Here is a 19,736-nt window from a genome sequence, read left to right on the forward strand (position 1 = left end):
AGGCGAGTTTGAAAAAAGTGTTGCCGAGAATAGCGAAAAACAAAGTGCAGGTCATTGTGAATTTATTTATTTATTTATTTAAAGTCGACGCAAACACAAAGCGGTCGACTAATTATTGTAATAGACAGATATATATGTACAATACAGAGCCATTCTTAAAATTAAAAATTCAAAAAAGGTACATAGAAAATTTGTATGTTATAAACATTTGACATCGCATTGTATAAGAAAAAATAAAATTAAAATATCAGGCTAAACATAAGAGTATAGCAGTATGTAAAGCAGCAAACGAACATTCAAGGCCAATGCAGTTTTACAAATCATTGTACCGCGAGCACCAATGGCGCAGGGGACTGTTTCTAGCAAAATTTTGCCGGCAGAGAGGTAAATGAAAAGGCACAAAATGTCTGGACGCCCTAGCAGGAACCGCAAAATTTAGTTGACTGATTAGGTCAGGGGAGTCAATCACACCAATGATGAGCTTGTGAATGAACATAACGTCAAGTAATACTCTACGATTCTCTAGAGATGGCAAATTAATTAGAAGAAGTCTATTCCTGTATGGTGGAAGATGAGTACTTGATTCCCAGTTGAGACCTCGTAATGCAAAAATTAAAAACCGTCTCTGGACCGACTCAATCCGATCAACATGGATTTGATAGATCGGAGACCAGACACATGAACAGTACTCGAGAATAGGACGTACCAGCGAGGTATAAAGGATCTTTGTAAAATAAGGGTCATCAAACCCTTTAGCCCAACGTTTGATAAAACCTAATACACCAGTTGCTTTGTTTATAGCGGTTGTGGTTGTTGCTGGTGTTGAATTCAAAATGGGGCAGATATTTCGAACTTTACTATGACCATTGTGAATTCACACAAGCGGGGAATGTAAAAAAAAGTTCACAATAGTAAACAGCCTGGATCACCTTTAAATCGATGTTCGATTACTTATATCATTTACACAATACTGTTTTTTAAAAGTTTTTGTGGACGATTGTTACCATTGTGGATAAAACAAGTGTGATATCTTATCCGTCAACTATCTGACAGGATGTTCAAGATGTCCATTTTTTTTTTAGCGCTTTGACAGGATGTTCAATATGGCGGCGCATAGGGCCGGCTAATTTCAGTGGGTGATAGAAAGAGATACAGGATGAAATCACGATAATCACTTTAAAAATCAGGTGATGCATTCTCTTTGCAATTTTGACGTCTATTCAGAAGATATCACACCTGCCTTATCCTCACTGACTGGTATATTCCATCATTTACATCTTTTAAAAATTTTGCTTAGCCCAAGAGGATAAATATATATTTATATCCCTGCAAAAATCGCGAGTACTCCATGCATGCATGTATGGAGTACTCGCTATGGACCAACCGAGTACTCCAAAATTAACTACAATTCATACAAAAAATATGGTCCAATTAACATTGCGGTATCCTAAGACTGGACCATATACTTCAGCTTCGCATTACATCAGAGTAATCCATGGCGTACCCACAGTCCAATAAACATCGTGTAGTGATTACAATCGTTAAAAACGGGCAATAATCGACTTACAATGTGTTCGTGTAGAAACATGAGTTGGTCCATTGCTTCTTTACAGTGGAGTAAAATGGTAATTACTCCAGGGGACCACATGAACCAACGATTTTGCAGGGATATAATAGATAAATTCACAATGGTTTTACATATGAAAAAAACTTTTGAATGGCAATACTAAGCCAACCCATTTCCAATTGGTTATATCAACCCTGCGCTACCACTTTCCAGTAAATATTCCAGTGTTGGTGACAATTGTAAAAAAAATATGTCGTATTATATTGGCAGCGGAAGAATGCATTTTTATTCTCAATTTAGCTGGAGAAAAACAAGTAAATTGTAAAGTTCATTATTTCTGAAAGTGCAAAAAACTACATATTTATTCACAGATGTCTTTAATATTTATAATACACACATAAAGAAAGAAGTATGCAGCGAAGTGCTGAATTCTAAATTTTGAAGGCTGAAGAAGCGTGAAAAAGGTGTGAAAAGCTTGAAAATCAATAACAAAGGAAAATTGAGGACATAATGCACTTTTCCTAGGCCCAGTTTTCAGCTAATATGAAAATATTTGCTTGCATTAAAGCATGTTAATTTTCATAAATGCTCTAATTTAGAAATCACAAAAGAAAGGCGATCAATGCTAAAGAGTTGAAAAAATATGCCTACCCAGTGAGGGCCATTTGTATTCTCATTTTCTGTGTGTCCGATTGTTGCGCGTCATGTACATGGAATAATCAACATGGGACGGCTGGTTTGGTCATTTCATTGCGCGTTTCCACATAGCTTTTATTATTGGATTCCGCATTGTTCTTTACGTCCCGGCTGCGGTGACGTGAATTAATGAAATATTTGAGTGTTGAGAACGAGTGTCTGATGACAACGAAGTGGGTGCTTTGATGCGTTTCCTTGTAGCTCCATACAACTGGAAGTTTTTGTACTTAAAAAAAATATATCACTGAAAGAAGTGAAACAAAGAAGATAACAGCGAAAAGTATAACGCGAAGAGATAAATAGAGCGACAAATTTGTAAAAAAGAGCGATTGAATTAGTGTAAAATAAAAGTATACCATATCGCTTGTTAGTTACCTAAAAATAAACGGAGATAAATATGTGTGTAGGTTTATATGTGTATAAAGTGATTCATTTAAGAATATTCGCACAAAAAAGCTAACGTAGTCTTGTACAACCGAAACGTTGAAGAACTTAAACTGCTAATCAACCAGGCGAACATACAAACGAATAGTGAACTACATACCTACCTCGATTTGAGCCAAACCAAGCTATCTTGAGCTGGATCCGAACATTTCTGCACTCCTGCTGCTTCTTTTAAACAAAACATTGATACAATAAGTACGAGTTTACGTTTGCCCCGCTCTACCCTTGACATACAGCATGGACGTTGCATCGAGAGGAGGTGAGTTTCCACTATAAACACCTATACTTTAATATCTAGGGGGCTTAAACAATTTTCATTTTTTAGTTAACAAATACAGAAGTAGCTTATTTAATAAGATTCCCTTTATGTTATTAATACAAGTGCATAGGGATAACTAAATCACTTAGTCAACTCAACTGCTAGGACTTCTACAGTTCTAAGAATATTCTTTAAAACCACCTTCACCACTTCTCAACAAGGCGCTTTAATGAGTAATTGCTATAGATTTTTGTTTGTACCAGCCTATCTCGACAAGGCTAGTCGTACAAATTGAAAGCCAAAATGCATTTGGAACGATCCTGTTTTCGAATAGCTTAGAAGAAGCTTTGTGGTAGGCATGCATATCGTAAGAGCGAATAAAATCCAAAGCTAAGGGCCATCATCATCGATAATACTCCCCAACCTTCGGGTCTATGGTGTTAAGTTGGCTCTTAAAATTTATCGCGGACATATTCTAAGCCCCTTATACCACCGGCGTTATATATGTATTATTGTGTTTTTACGTTATTATCTACTTTTGTTTAAATCTTATATTTAAGTAGGCACTTAACGCTTCAGTAGTGTTATCAACTTCGCTAAATTGGCCAGCTGAGGAATCAACGTTGTATTTTGTTCACAACGCAAGTGCTGTTTAAATTTGGATATGTGATCCATTCACATAAAATAAAATTTTTTTAATGTTTTTGATTCGTGATTGTTGTTATACAGTGAAAGCTCTTATACAGGAATTCTAACGGTTGTTAAACGCAATACATAACTTCCCAGCTTACCCAATCTAATTGTAAAATATTGACTATATAAGGAAGAGGTGGCAGGAAATAGAAAGTTCCAAAGGGGTCAATATAATTATTTTCCCTTAACTTACTTTGGGGAGGAAACCAGCGCAAGAAGGCGAGTTATATCGATCCATATAACTCCTTTTGCCAGTAGCGAAGACATGGGAAACCGGGGTTCCACAAAATGCATAGCACTACCACCGCGCTAAACGCCATAAATACACTGAGAAATTGCGCGCTAAATCAGGAAAAATCCCATCACAAGACCGTGTCCGTGGCACTTGACCAGTGAATAGCTTTAGACACAGTCAGCCACGGCACGCTACTACAAGACATACAATACTCGCTCGTTTTCCCTTGTCTAAAAAATATGGACGAAAATTACCTAAATGACCGGCAAGCGAGTTCAATTTAGGAACGAAACTCAAACCCTAGTAGAATTAAAGAATTAAACAAGGGGTACGACAAAATCCACGGCCAACCTATTTACGACGTGGAAGGAGCTGATTGAGCAACTACACAAAGATGTTGTTGTAGTTGTAGCGATAAGATTTCTCCCCGAAGGCTTTGGGGAGTGTTATCGATGTGATCGTCCTTTTCCGGATACAGATCCGGCACGCTCCGGTAACACAGCACCATATAGGTGCTAGCCCGACCATCTCGGGAACGATTTATATGGCCACATTAAACCTTCAGGTCATCCCTCCCTCCCCACCGCCAAGTTCCATGAGGAGATTGTGGTCGCCAGAGCCTCGTCTGTTAGTGAAACAGGATTCGCCACGGATAGGTGAGGTTGACAATTGGGTTTGGAGAAGCTATATATTGCGCTGGCAACACAGCCCCTTGAATCTGGTATTTTAGTCGCCTCTTACGACAGGCATACCTATACAAAGATCTTAGATTATGATTAGATAAAATTATTTATTTATTACGGCCAGAAGCCTAATTCGTAAATTTGAAAATATTACAGTTTTTTATCTTATAGCTAAGGTTTTACAATATTCATATAATTTTGTTTTAAATACTGTTATTTGGTTGCAACTTTTTATATCCATAGGCAGATCATTGTAACTTTTCAGACCCTTGTAGAAAATGTTCTGTTGATCAATTTCAGTTCTAAAAAACGGCAATTTGAAATTATGTTTGCTCCTCGTATTTATGTCGTGAGTTTGCTCAACTAATGCTATATTTTTATTTAAATACTCAGGTACATTTCCATGTTTGATATTAAATATGAATTTCATGGAGTGGAAAAAAATCTTTTGTTTCACACTTAACCAGTCTAAAGTCTTCAACATGTCAGCCGTTCTCTAGGTTTCTGAAGAATAAATCTCATGCATCTATTTTGAAGCTTTTGGAGCTTGTCTCCTTCTTTATCCGATATTATGAATAGAATGGACGGGCAGTACACGAAGTGCGGTTCTATAACTGATTTATATAAGATTATTTTGTACTTTTTCTGAATGAATTTCGTTGTTCTCTGCATCACTCCTATTTTATTAGCAACTTTTTTAATTGTATAATTTATATGATCTTCAAATTTGAGGTTATTATCAATTATTATTCCTAAGTATTTTATACTGTTAACTCTTTGTATGATTTCATCATTTATTTTTAGCTCGGCTATATCCTCCTCATTGATATTCCTCCTTGTTATTATCATATATTTAGTTTTATTTATGTTTAGTTTCAGTCTATTACCACACAACCATTTATACAAGTTATTTATTTCATGTTGCATTTTGGCGAGTGCAGTATTAATATTATTTTCACTTATCATAATTAATGCATCATCCGCAAAAAGTCTAATTTCACAACCTTCGATAGCATTGACTATGTCATTTATGTATATAAGAAATAATATAGGTGCCAATACTGAGCCTTGAGGTAACCCTATGGGTACCTCTAATTCATCCGACGTCACAGCATTTATAACTGTTTTCTGCTTTCTCTGCTTCAAATAGTTGCGGAACCATTTAAGTTCAATATCAGTTATGCCAATCCGCTGCATTTTTTTTATTAATATCTCTCTATCCACTGTTTCAAAAGCTCTTTTGAGGTCAAGGAAAACTGAAACCACTACTTTTTTGTTGTTTAGCTCTTCTTTCCAATCAGATATCACCAAGTTCAGCGCTGTCTCACAGGAGTGTTTTTTCCTAAATCCTGACTGTTGGTAGACTAGTATATTATTTACTTCAAGATGATTCACCAACTGATTCTTAACAACGACTTCGAGAATTTTAGCATCACTTGGCAGGGTATTTATGGGTCTAAGTTCTTCAGGTTGCATTGTCTTTTTAACGTTTTCCACATTTCAGGTACTACACCATCTTCTAAGCTGTTATTAATTATTTGAGCATAGAAATATCCGGTATACGATATACAATCTTTTAGTACACCTTCGGATAGCAGTTTTCTTCCACCTATTTTATATTTAAAGTCTGTTAAGATATTAATAACATCATCGGTGGTAATTTCAGCAAACTTTAATTTTGAATGGACTTGTGTATCCTCTAGTGCTACTTGACAGGTTTCGATGTTATTATTAATTTCAATCACACTGTTTACAAAAAATCTATTTAGACCATTCGCCAGATCGGTTTCGTTTTCAACCAGTATGCCATCCAGTATCACCTTTTTTATCCCTTCGTTATCTTTAGTTTGGTTGACCGTTTGTTTGAGATATTTCCACATTTCTTTAGCATTATATTCATTCAAAGTGATTTTATTCTCCATATACTTTATTTTTTTAATTTGACTAATTTTTTGTAAGACCTATTTATATTTTTATATTCATGCCACTCTCCAGTTTGTAACGCACGCGTGTACATATTGTATTTATATTTATTCATTTGTGCCAATTCTCTATCATACCATTTATTCATTATTATTATTATTATTATATTTATTACGGCCAAAAAAGCCTAATTCATTGTATAGTAAAATTTACAAAATTCATAATTGTTTCTTAAAACTATTTCATTAAAAAGAAATGAGTAAATTTATTGTTTCACTAGTATTAAATATTTAAATTTTTACAATATAGAAATAGTTTTTTTTTAAACTTAACAACGTTTTCACAGTCTTTTATCTCTGCTGGTAGTTCATTATACATTTTATAGCCTACGTATTCTAAGGTCTTTTTTGCGAACTCGGTTCTTACTTTGGGCAGTCTTAAATTTCTGCTACTCCTAGTTCCATAGTTATGGATCTCATGATTGTACTGTATCCTATCACTCAGATAATTTGGTAACATTCCCTGTGTTATGTAATGTATAAACTTCAAAGAGTAATAATAGATTAATTGCTTAATACTAAGCCAATTTAACATAGGAAGCATAATACTTTTTGATGTTCTATAAGAGCATTTTAGTATCAAACGCATTGCTTTGTTTTGCTGTATTTGGACCTTATTAATTAACGTATCATTTGTTACTAGTAGTATTGATGGGCAGTAAATAAAATGTGGTTCTACAATTGATCTATATACTAATATTTTATGATGTTGGCTAATATGCTTACATGTTCGATACATAAATCCTATTTTCTGTGCAATTTTCTTCTCTAAATGATTCATGTGTTCTGTGAAACTTAGTTTCTCATCAATTATTACACCTAGGTACTTAATTTGATCTACTCTTTCAATTGCATTGGTTTTTATTTTCAGACTAGACTGGATTAAATTATTATGGTTCTTGTTAAATATCATATACTTAGTTTTATCAATATTAAGTTTTAGCTTTCTACTGCATAGCCACCTTAATAAATTATTTAAGTCTTCTTGTATTTTCATGACAGCGCAATCTACATTTTTGTCACTAATGCTAACTAATGCATCATCCGCAAAAAGACTTATTTTACAATTTCTCAAGCAAGTTTTTATATCATTGATGTAAATTATAAACAATATCGGAGCAAGTACTGAGCCTTGTGGCAGCCCAATGTTAACATCAACAACCGATGAAACTGCGTCTCCAATTACCGTCCTCTGCTTTCTGTTACTGAGGTAACTACGAAACCATTCCAAAGCTTTTCCCTTGATCCCAATTTTATCCATTAACTTCAGCAATTCATTTCGATCGATTGTTTCAAACGCCCTCTTTAAGTCTAAGAAGCAAGATACTACTACCTTTTTATCAGCAACAGCCTCTTTCCACTCTGCAATTACCATATTCAATGCTGTTTCGCAGGAGTGGCCTTTCCTGAAGCCTGATTGCTCTGGTATGATTATATTATGATCGTCTAGGTATGCTACTAGTTGCTTTTTTACCACTGTTTCCATAATTTTTTCATCAATAGGTAGGGTATTAATCGGACGCAGCTGGTCAGGTTTCATTGTATTTTTTACTTTTGCCACTGGTATTATTGTGGATATCTTCCAGCAGCTGGGAACAATGCCACTATCAAACGATTCGTTTATAATGTCCTTATATAAGTGTGCAATGTACACCATAGAGTCCTTGATAACACCCTCTGACAATAGGTTTTTACCACCATATTTGTTTTTAAATGATTTTGTTATGTTCAATATATCTTCTAACTCGATACTGGTGAGCTCAAATGTTGCTACCGAGTTGGTTGTTTCACTTTCATCAACAAGTTAAATTGTTTCAATACTATCATTGATTTGAATTATGCTCTGAACAAAGTAACAATTCAACACATTAGCTATATCGTTGCTATTTTCTAGACATTCACCGTTAAATTCTATTTTTTTAATATGCTCTTTATTATCTGCAAGTTCCACAGCATCTTTCAAACATTTCCACATGGATTTCAGATTTCCTTTATTAATAATCACTTGATCTTCCATGTATTTCTTCTTTTTAAGTATTATAGTTTTTTTATATATTTTTTTAACGGCATTATAATCATCCCAGTGACCTGTGCTAATCGCAATTTTATATAATTCAAATTTTCGTTTATGTAGTACTGTTAGTTCACGGTCGTACCACTTATTTCGCAATTTTATATTGATCCTCTTCTCGTACGTCAACGTTTGCATGGCTTCAGACAAGATATCATTCAAAGCCTGAACCCTATTTTCTAACACTATATTAGATATAGAACTTATATCACATATCCGCAGCAGATTTATCAGGTTCTCCGCGCTGTAGTTCTCCCAACAGACGGCATTAGCATATTTTCTCATTCTGCAATATTTTGAAGTAGGTATCTGAAAGCAGATTGTCTCATGATCAGATATTTTATATTCGCTGGCACGTTCAATTTTGATCTGGTCATTATTGGCAAATAGTAGGTCAATTTTTGTAGCTGAGTGCTCCGTTACTCTCGTATTAAAATCAATTTTTTGTACCATGGTCATTGTGCAAACACACTTCTAAGCTGGTTAGAGTACGTGGATGGTATATTCATGTTTATATTAAAGTCCCCAATAATTAGATTATTATCCGAATCTTTAAGGGCTCTGTGACGATCTCATTTAAATATTTAACAAAATTTGCATCGCTGCTACTAGGTGAGCTGTAGATTACTCCAAGTTTCCACTTTAGAGCGCATTTTTTAATTTTTATAATAATACACCATATGTTTATGTCGAAAGACTTATTGCATACAACGTTGAATTCTACTTGTTCATGTATATAAAATAACACACCGCCCGTGTGCCTACTGTGTGAATCACTTTCAGCGCCTCTCAGATGTATGTGAGTTTGCAGTTTACAGTCTCTCGCACACACATAGGCGTATAAGTAAATGCATCTGTGTGTGACATCTCTTTCGGCTGCCTTATATATGTGTATACATGATTTGATTATTGACGTAAATACTGCTTGGCATGGCCTTAGCATCGCCTTAGTGATGGTATAGCTTAGTGATGCTAATATCCGTGACACTATTAATATTAAGATATATGCACTGCAGTATACAGCCTTCCTTAGTACGTGTAATATACGCTTTAGTTTTCCGTGATATAGTCACAGTATATTTGGTTTGTTCCTAGTATGCCATATATTTTTTCCTAACATTCAGCTTCTGCTGATATACAGGGCAAAATCTATCCATAGTATCGGGGTTTATATCTAATCCCATATTTAGATCTTTGTTTGCTTTAATGCAGTTGATACATTTATTAATTGCTCTCTCATTGCATTCTTTGGAAGAATTGGCGCCATGACATTTAGTGCACACTTCCGTTTCTTTACAGTCTTTAGCTTTATGATTGAAACCTTTGCACTTAAAACAACACAAAACCTGCACTGCATCATATACTCGGCAACGTTCCCAACCTACATTAAGCCTTTCTCCAGCTAGTACATTTGCGAACGCTTCAACATTCATTTCTATCACGGCATTATAATAGTTTTTCGCGTTCTTTTTCACTTCATATTGCTTAACAATTTTGATGTCCGTTTCACTTAAACAAATGTTTTGGCGTTTAATTCTTTGCACCAGTTACTCGTCGCTATATTTAAAATTTATACCAGTCACCATGACTGCTGGTTTCACTTTTTTGGGAATCTTAACCTCATAGTTATTTCCCAGATTATTCTCAATGGCATTTTTTTTTTGGCACGCTCATGGCCATTTTCGCTTTCAACAATAACAACTCCGCTTTGCCTTGCTACTATATTAGTTATTTGCAGCCCTTTAGGATCAAATTTCGAGTTTAGGTCAGTTTTGGTTATTTCTATATTTTGCCTTTTATTCGGCTTGACAATTAAGGAATGATTCTTTCTAATGTCTGGCAACACTTCTTTTTTTTGTCCATCATTTTTTGTTATCGCTGCGTGTGACACTTTGGCTTCAACACTATTAACATTTTTCTTTATTTCATTGCACATTTTTTTATTCTCTTTACTTATTTCTTCAATCATTTTCTTATTGTCATCCTTGTTTGTTTTCAATTCATCACAGACCTGCTCGCTGCTTCGCTTAAAGCGGCAATTACCCACCGACGTGTGCCGTACGTACGGACGTTTGTCGTACGAAACACGTTTGACCGAGCCCTCAAGCCCGTAGGAATAAATGTGTGCGTCTGTGTACATGTACATAACATATTTGTGTGTGTATTGTTTACAGATAAGCACTGTTGCCATTGACCATTTGCAATGCATGCTTATGGAAACATCAACTTTTTCCAATTAAATTTTTGATGTTGTAAAAGGCTCGAATTAATATTAAATAAATATAAATAGATTACATATTTATAATCTGCACTTTTACATAATTATTTCGAATTATTTTCACAATTTTTTAAACTTTAATTAGGTGTTTTTGCATAAACTGCAAACGGTCAAAAATTAGAGCACAAAAGTTTACTAGGCAACTCTGTCTAGTGAGAGAGCGATCAGCTGACACGTTCTTACGGAAAAAATCAAAATTGTTTTGATTTCTACGTTCCGGGCTACGTACGTACGGGCGTTGCACGTCGGTGAGTTTTCGTTTACATTGCACACTCATAAGAGAGGTCGTGTCAGCTGACACGTTTTTGGTACGTACGTTCGTGAGTAGTCTAGAATATCTATGGTTGTACAAGTTTTAGAGCACAGTATGATGCCTGGTCTATGAACTTCCGCCAACACTTCCAACTCTGATTTGTTAGCTACTAGGCTATTTATGTTTAAATAGATGCATTTAAAGTCGTTGTTGATGTCCTTTGTGGATCGTTTTTGGTACTTTGATACTCTACGTTGCATAACATTAGCATGGTCCAGGTGAGCCAGTGGCCTGATTGTTAGTTGCTAGTATCCTAGCCTTTGTTTTTTACATTTAAGTGTTTTAAGTAGACAGGGCAATGTCTGCTATTGCAAGGGTGATTGGTATCAATCCCTAGATTTAATTTCTCATTAGCTCTAATACAATTTATGCACATGTTTTTTGGTTGTTCCTTGCACTCCATGGGTTTATGTTTACCCAAGCATTTGCTACAAACATCTTCATTTTTGCATTCACTAGCTTTATGGTTGTATCCTTTACATTTAAAACACATTGTTATATCAACACCATCGTATACTTTGCACCTTTCCCATCCTATATTCAGTTTATCTAATTTTAATTTTTTATGGGGTAATGTTCGATAATACTGTCACTTCGAGGCGTAATAAAATCCTCAAGTCGCTTACCGCCATCACTTAGGAAAAAGAAACGTTGCTAACCACGTACAATGTAATTGGTCGGCGGCTAATGTGCTACGCGTCGCCAGTGTGCTCGTCTTGTCTTAAAAACACATACTGAAAAAAGCTGCAGGCCTGTTAAAATGCTACAATCATAATTGGCACGGGATAACCTTTTGACTCCCGAACGCCACCTACATAGCAAGGCCAAAAAGCTAAACATTAAAGAGCGCAGCGAAATGCTGAACAGGCAGTTTTTGCCAAATTGTCACAAACCGGAACACCCTAACAATCAATTGCTTGATCTAGCCCCGCCTCCAAGAGGGTTAAGGGAAGATCCTCATAAGCACTATGATGAGATCCGGCACCTGTCAACACATACGTTTGATTCAGACGAGCATAAGGAGGTCCTAGGCAAAATTCACAGAGAAACGGTAAACGAATTGTCAGTAGCTCCCGGTGAACGCCATAATCAATATTATTGTATACTATTCTTGCAGAAGATGAAAGCACTCTGCCAAGGGGGACACGAGTCAGCCTAACCCAACTTCGTCTGGATACTGTAACACGTTAAACTCTTACTTGTCCAGAATCAATTCCGACAAACGTAATGTATGTCCTGCATGCATGCGATGTGTCCCCACATGACGCCAACCATCTCCCTATGGTCCGTCCTTGTTGAAACGGCCAGTTTAATTTGACTTCTGTTAGAGGATTTTGATGACAATTTGTGTGTGGTCGTACCCATTAAATGGGACGAATAACTTAACGTAACAACATCCACAACTAATTCGATACGATTTCTACAATAACAAAATACACTTCATACGTTTTTGAATGGTTTCCCCTAAGCTAGCTTCCGGTTAGTTTAAAAACGATTTCGGAATGTTTTTACTGCCAATATAAACGCATTGCATACAAATATGGAAATAATAACACATTTTTGTTCGAGTTATGTAATTAGAAGCTGTGAATATCAAATTAATTCAGAAGGCTAAACTATTGTTGAATATCTCTCTTATATTGTGTTACGGTGTTCACGGAAGTCAGGTTTCACCGTAATCAAAAATATTAATTTGTATTTTTGCTTGTTATTTCATTGGCCTATTTCAATCGTTGACCCAAATGTGTCAAGCTTATAATCTGATTGCTTACACTTATGGCAAAACCACCTACACACCTTAATACGAGTTCAATAACAGTTATTGATGCACCACAAACAACTTTTATGTTCATTGACAAAATCAGCCAAATGTCCTATTCATATGTACATACATACATACATACATATGTAGATATTCGTTGATAATTCATATATGGATACGCATATACATTGGGGTGCACCTTATTTATATTTATAGATAAACAATTTTTGCTAACAAGAAAATACACCATCCCACACTGGTCGGTCTCATATGGAGTTGGTGGCCAAAAATACTTCCAGTAGAGATATCAACGTGAAAGTTGTTCACGGCTTTACAAATATGTGAGAATTATTTTTTCATAAAATTGGTGCGGGTGATACCTCCATACCGACCCACAACCACCCAAAAGTTTACATTTGCATATCGTCGACTGGATCAAATAATGTCGTATGTTACATGTGAGTACATATAACATACGACAATAATTTATCAGAAAACTGTCGCAAAACATAGTTAGTGGCAGAATGTGCAGCTGATGTTAACACTTTAGAATCTTAAAACTTTGACTAATAATAAGATATAAGTCCTAACATGAGTATCGGTGAGGAATTCAACTAAAATTTTAGCTGGAATTTAAATATTTGTGCAAATAAACACTAATAAAGGCACTGGTGAAACTTTAAATAACAAAGAAAAAAACACAACAAGCTAAAGACGCTAAACTTATTTCAAAATGAAGTAAATACCTTTGACTTCAATATTCATTTTTATTTATTACTTCCTTTATTTTAGGTCGGTTCATGGTTCAATTATACAGGTTGGCTCATCTGATCAGCTGATTTTATTTATGTCATTGCATGGTCGAAGGGATTGTCAAAAGGAGATGGCAAACTCAAAATGAAACCAACACATTGGCAACATTTTACTTACACATACAAAAACTGCTAAGTTTTATGTTTCCATTCCATATCATTCGCACCAACACCAATACACACATTTTGACAATTTGAACAGACATATTTTGTTGCTTTACAGATGAGCCAACCTGTATATAGTTGAACCATGGGTCGGTTGAATGTTTGTCCGCTTTTCATAGAAATTTTGCAATCGATTTTTAAGTAACTTCTCATTGAGCTACAAACGTGAAACTTTACACATAGGTTAGAACACCGTGACAATGCAACAAAAGGAAAAAAATGCGTTAGGTGGCGCACGGATCGAAATAAATAGATAAGAATTTGAAAATTTGCAAACCAGCTTTTAGGTAACTTCTCGATGAGCTAGATACTTGAAATTTCAAACTTAATTCAGAGGTCGATGACACGATACAAAAAGATTCGCTAGGGGGCGCACGGGATGAGATATTTAGAAAAGTCGTGCGAAACGGAGGCAATTTCGGGATTGATTTTTATGCAAGTTCTCATTGAGCTACAACTGTAAAACTTCACAGATAGGATAAGATGCCGAGAAAATTTAAGAAAAGGAGAAAAAAATTCTGTTAGGTGGCGCACGGATCGAAATATTTAGATAAGAATTTCGAAATTTGGTGTTTTGAGATCGACTTTAAAGTAACTTTTCATTGAGCTAAACAAATGAAACCTCAGACACAGGCTAAGACACCGTGTGACAAAGGAACAAAAGGAGAAAAATATTCCGTAAGGTGGCGCACGGATCGAAAAAATTAGATAATAATTTAAAATCAATGAGTCAGAGGCTAAATATTTAGAGCTTAATTGAGAGGTCGATGACAGCCGATGACACAATACAAAAAATTGCAAAAATATTTATAAGAAGTAAAAATATAAAGTTGGCGCGCAATTGATTGACTAATAATATCTCCTTTCCTACCAACTTTCCAATCCAAGTAATATGCGCTCCACTTTTATTTTTTTACATTTCTATGTGAAAATTTAAAAATCAAAGTTTAGCAAGAATATGTCTTTATATAATTATACATTTTTCGCTGATTTTTGTCCATTTATATAAAGGAAGTGTTTAAAATTTTTGTTTTATTTTTATTTCAATACAATGATATTTTATGTATTTTGAACTAGCTTATACTTGCACTTTATTTTTAACTTGCTCACACTGCAAAAACCAACTAATACCATAACCTCACTTTGGAACCTATTCTTAAAGAGTAAAGTTCGAATACAACAAAAACAAATATACCTTTTAAAAGGCTGTTCTAATAAAAGACACTAACGACACATTAGGTGACAAACTTTTCACTTTGATTTTTTTATTTTTGGCCTATGGAACCGACCACTGCGCATCCCAAGGTGGTTAGATCAAAAAATATGTTTTGCCAAAAAACGGATAACAAAAAGGCCTTAATGATGTGACATCGATATTTTTTTCTTAAATCGCGTCCTAATGTCTCAATGTATATATGGTAAAAGGAGTAACTGCATCACACACAAAATTCACATGAATCAATTTCCTAAAAAAATGGTATTTTCAAACATTTTGTTGTTATAATTTTTGATGTCTTTACCCAATACTTTATTTTATTCCATCAACTATTTATTATTCTTCAACTTCCTTATATATTTTTTAAATATATGACCAAATTTTTAATCAAGTACAAGCTCCAATGAAAATTGTGTAAAAAGCTTTTTAATTTGATATAAAATTTGTTAATTTTGTTTTTCGTCTTAGTTACATTTAATTCTGTCAAAGAATTTACAAAACAGTTCACAATTTTAACGCATGTATTTGTTATTGAATCAACTTTTCATTGAACAGAACTTATTGACAGCAATATTATGACATTCGTGAAGATTAAGAGCTATAGCTGACATTGATCAAATTTGGATTCAATTTTAGTTCTATGAGAAGTTCATTCGAACATTGATTTCGATAGGGATTGGTATAACCCTGGCCCTTCTAAACCGCTTGAAATTTCGTGCTCTCAATTAAGCTGGTGTAGCAGTGCTTCTACCAATCCAAAAGGATGTGATCAATATCCTCTGATGGCAGTCCGGGAAACTTGCAGTTTCCACAGGGCTGGATCGAAAAGATATGGGTGTTAGAAGCGTTGGTTTAACATTACAATTGAAAAGATGGTTGGTGTCATTGGGTATGTCGGGGTTGGCTCTGGATAAATAAGAGTTCAACCAATCACAGTAACCAGAGCGAAGTTTTGACAAATTGACGCACGTCTCCTTGGGGACATTGCTTTTCTCTACTGTGAGTTAGGGTTTTTTGACATTTAGAACTGCGTTCACCGGAAATTTAAGCTCTTCTCTTTAAGTCCTTCCATTTTTTTTATCTGACAACATACCGGGTGAATCTATAGACGTATGTTGCATCAAAATGAACTTTATAATGCCTTTAGTAAAAATATGATGAAAGAAGAAATGACGCCGTTAAAAAAAATAAATTGTTGTACAGTATAATTAACCTAGTTCATTAAAAACAAACGAGACAGTTTGTATTTCGATAGGTTTCTTAACATTCGGCCGTTTTTTCTTTATTTTTTCTGACACATGAAAATTTTGTTTTTAGTTTGAAAATTTTGTGCATAAATACAGCTAAAATGAACTTTCGAGTGAAGTAAGTAACCCACCGATCGCGAAATAATTTTTCTGTGACATTTGCATTGTTTTTGTTGTGAAAAATAAAAGACAATTTAAAACATAAACAAAAATATGTCAAATTATTGGTCTCTTTTGGTCTGACTTTCCGATAAAGTTCTGTCAGTTATTTTGACTTGAAATCCAAGCAAAATTAAAGTAGTGTCATACAGGTATAAGAAAATTGTGGTAGATTGAAACCACGTACATATATTTTTGTATGTACTAGCAGACGCCGCAGACGTTGTTCTTCCCTAACCTTGGTCTATCTGCATATCTCTTAGCAAGTTTTTACCTCTTACCTCACCCGCACCCGGTTCTAGTCCCAGTCCCAGTTTCACTCCCAGTCACAATCCCAGTTACAGTTCTAGTTCCAATCTCACTCCCAGTCGGTCCCTGGTCCATTTCCTCAAAAAATTTTTTTTTTTTGTAAATACTAATCTAGGCAAAAGTCTACCAATATACCAAATTTTAGGCAAAACAAACGATCAATAGAATTTGTTTGAATAGATCGGTCCCTGGTCCACTTCCCGAAAAAAAAAAGAATCGTAATTACTAATCTAGGCAAAGGGCCACCTATATATCAAATTTCAAGCAAATCGAACTATGAACCGAACTTGTTCGAATATATCGTTCCCTGGCTCGAAGTGTCGCGAATACGAATCTAGGCAAAATGCTACCTATTACCTATATACTAATTTTCAGGTAAATCGAACCGTGAATAGAAGTCATTTGAATAGATCGGTCTTTTTTTTCTCTCCGTGAAGAATAACCTCGTACTTCAAGGAATATCCTAAAAAAAAAAGAAATAGAAAAATCGGTCCAACTGTTCATTTTTACATTATGGACTAACAGACCCGGCAGACTTTGTTCTACCCTAACTTTGATCCACTCGTAACTGCATAACTTTTTTATTCTTACTCTCCTTCCCCCTCTCTCCCCAATTTCTATATCCTTTTATTCACTCCTCTCTCTGTCTTTCTCTCTTTCTGGGCCTCTTTCTCCACCTCCGCTCTTCCCACCCTTCTTTTCTCTCTACCTCCCTCGCCTTACTCCTCCGTAGAGATATACGCCGCCGATAAACGCCGCCGCCGATTTTAGTCGTTTTTCGCACGCCGCCGCCGAATGCCAAAAATATCTACTCGTTTAAGACTGTTTAGGCCATTTATTGTTCATGCCGAAAATTGGTCGGATATGGTCGAAAGTGGTATCAACGGATGCGCTTCATTGCTACTTCGATGTCACCTTAACACGGCCTTTGCATCACCCAATTCACCAAGTTATTAAAACAAAACACTAAAAGAAAAGTTTTATAATAAAGTTGTTAAAAAAAAGCAAATTACCCAGAAAAGGTGCCGATTTAAAAAAAAATTTGTACTGCGATTGGCTGAAGGAATAAGCGAAATCAGTAATGCAAAATCATTTAGTAGGTTCTAAGGGCATAAACACTCCTTTGAAATGATTCTTACCTCATACTTAAGTTGAGGATATATGTATGTACGTATGAGAAGGGTTCGAAAAATCACTCGGGCTTACATTTAAACACCTGTTGTTTATTTGCGAAACTATACAAAGCGTCTGAAATGTTAATTTTGATTTTCACACTTCATCCTTCAACACCCAAGTCTCCCGGTTTGACATTTCCTAAGGTTGGCGGCCCTATCCAAAACTAGTCCCTTGGAGTGAATCACATTGTTTATAGCCTACGAAACAAGTTTAAATATAACCTACGCGTTACGGCTCCTTTTACAAATGTGAATACTTAGGCACATATATTTACCAGGTGAGGCTTTGTCCTTCGCAAGAACACCCAAAGTGGTGAAGCAAAAGCTTTTCAAAGACGGACGAACTAATGACCGTGTGTGCTACTACCCTAACGTAGTGGACAGTCGAACTAGTCTGAAAACTGAAGCTACGCGGTCATCCTTTCTAAAATATCGTTTTGATTTATCGAAGACTATTGAAATCAATGTTGTGAACACAAACGTCTGCAAACTTTGGTCTACATTTTAAAAATTGTATCCAGGGTCCTTGTAAAATTTTAATTATGTAGATGCGCCGAGGATTATACGATTTTCACCCATGAGTTACGCAATGACATCCACTTAGAGTGCTTATGATTTAGAGGGCGGCATCCTTGGCCGAATAGTCACTCCCTAGCGTTTGAAGGTGTTTCTCTGGTGTAGCTCGGCAGCATAGCGCGACAAAAACATCAGTTAGAAAGTCTTCGAAACTACACCTAGAGCTTCTAGGAAAGTGACGTCGACGACGTACATATGAGCTAGAAGTTGCAGTCCTATAGCTTCTGTGCTCGCATATAGTGTGAGGGTTAGGAGGCGTGGTAGCGACTGGTGGTTGGGATTGCTACTGTTCGGGAATTGTAGCTCGAAATAACTGGATGCGGTCTATGCCACGTGGGTCATGAGTATTAACAGACCATTAATAGCAACCGTAAGTCGCCTTTGTGCGTGACCGGCAAGGAGCCACAAATGATTTAAAGAAATTGTGTTCGCCACGATTATTAGGAGTTAACCCCAGGTGAAACTACGCTTTGCACGAGATATACAGACAAAAGTGTGACCATTTTGTGTCTCTATTTCTTTTCAGCAGACGTAGCAGTACCTTCCAAATACCGGGGTTAGGTTCAAAGCCTCCCTGGAGTAAGTGAACGAGGGACAACCCTCCGCAAAGAGCTACTCTTGAAAATTATTGAACGAACTGGATGTTTTTAAGGCAAAAATCGCGGATCTTTCCGAAAAGGCCGAAACGTTAATTTCCTTAAATACATAAAAATAAAACCTTTTCTAAGTATTATTTTTTTAAATAGAAAAATCAAGCTTTTTAAAGTAAGAACACCGGCGTACTCCGGCGCGCCGCCCACTCCGCCGCCGGCGGTATATAATAGAGCCTACGCCGCCGCCGCCGATAAATTGATTGGCGTAAACCTCTACTCCTCCGCTCATCTATCTCTATCCGTATATCTTCATCTAACTCGATCTCTTTCTCAGTTTCTTTTCTTTCTTTCTTTTCCTTTCTTTTCCTTCCCTCTTCTTTACTTCCCTTTCTTTTCTTTCCTTTCAGAAAAGCTCACTGAACAACTTTGAAACTATTTTGATAAATGTACGCGATAATTTAAACTTTACTTACGAAAAATATTGATCACTTGTAAACAATT

General features: G+C 35.7%; 1 protein-coding gene across 2 annotated transcripts in view; it reads left to right on the forward strand.

Annotated features, from left to right (window-relative positions):
* The first annotated feature begins 1,799 nt into the window (after positions 1-1,799).
* cindr (CIN85 and CD2AP related) overlaps positions 1,800-19,736 on the forward strand; it is a 248,553-nt gene continuing 230,616 nt past the window's right edge. Inside the window, exons 1-2 of one of the 2 annotated variants that reach the window (XM_067760891.1) lie at positions 1,858-1,881; positions 1,939-2,966. In XM_067760891.1, coding sequence (XP_067616992.1) covers positions 2,945-2,966 — 22 coding nt within the window. In that variant the 5' untranslated portion in view covers positions 1,858-1,881; positions 1,939-2,944. Of the gene's footprint in view, positions 2,967-19,736 lie in introns of both variants that reach the window. The other variant, XM_067760890.1, reaches the window with a different exon arrangement.

Source organism: Eurosta solidaginis, chromosome 1 (genome assembly GCF_040869045.1).
Source record: "Eurosta solidaginis isolate ZX-2024a chromosome 1, ASM4086904v1, whole genome shotgun sequence".
In the NCBI taxonomy this organism is placed as follows: domain Eukaryota; kingdom Metazoa; phylum Arthropoda; class Insecta; order Diptera; family Tephritidae; genus Eurosta; species Eurosta solidaginis.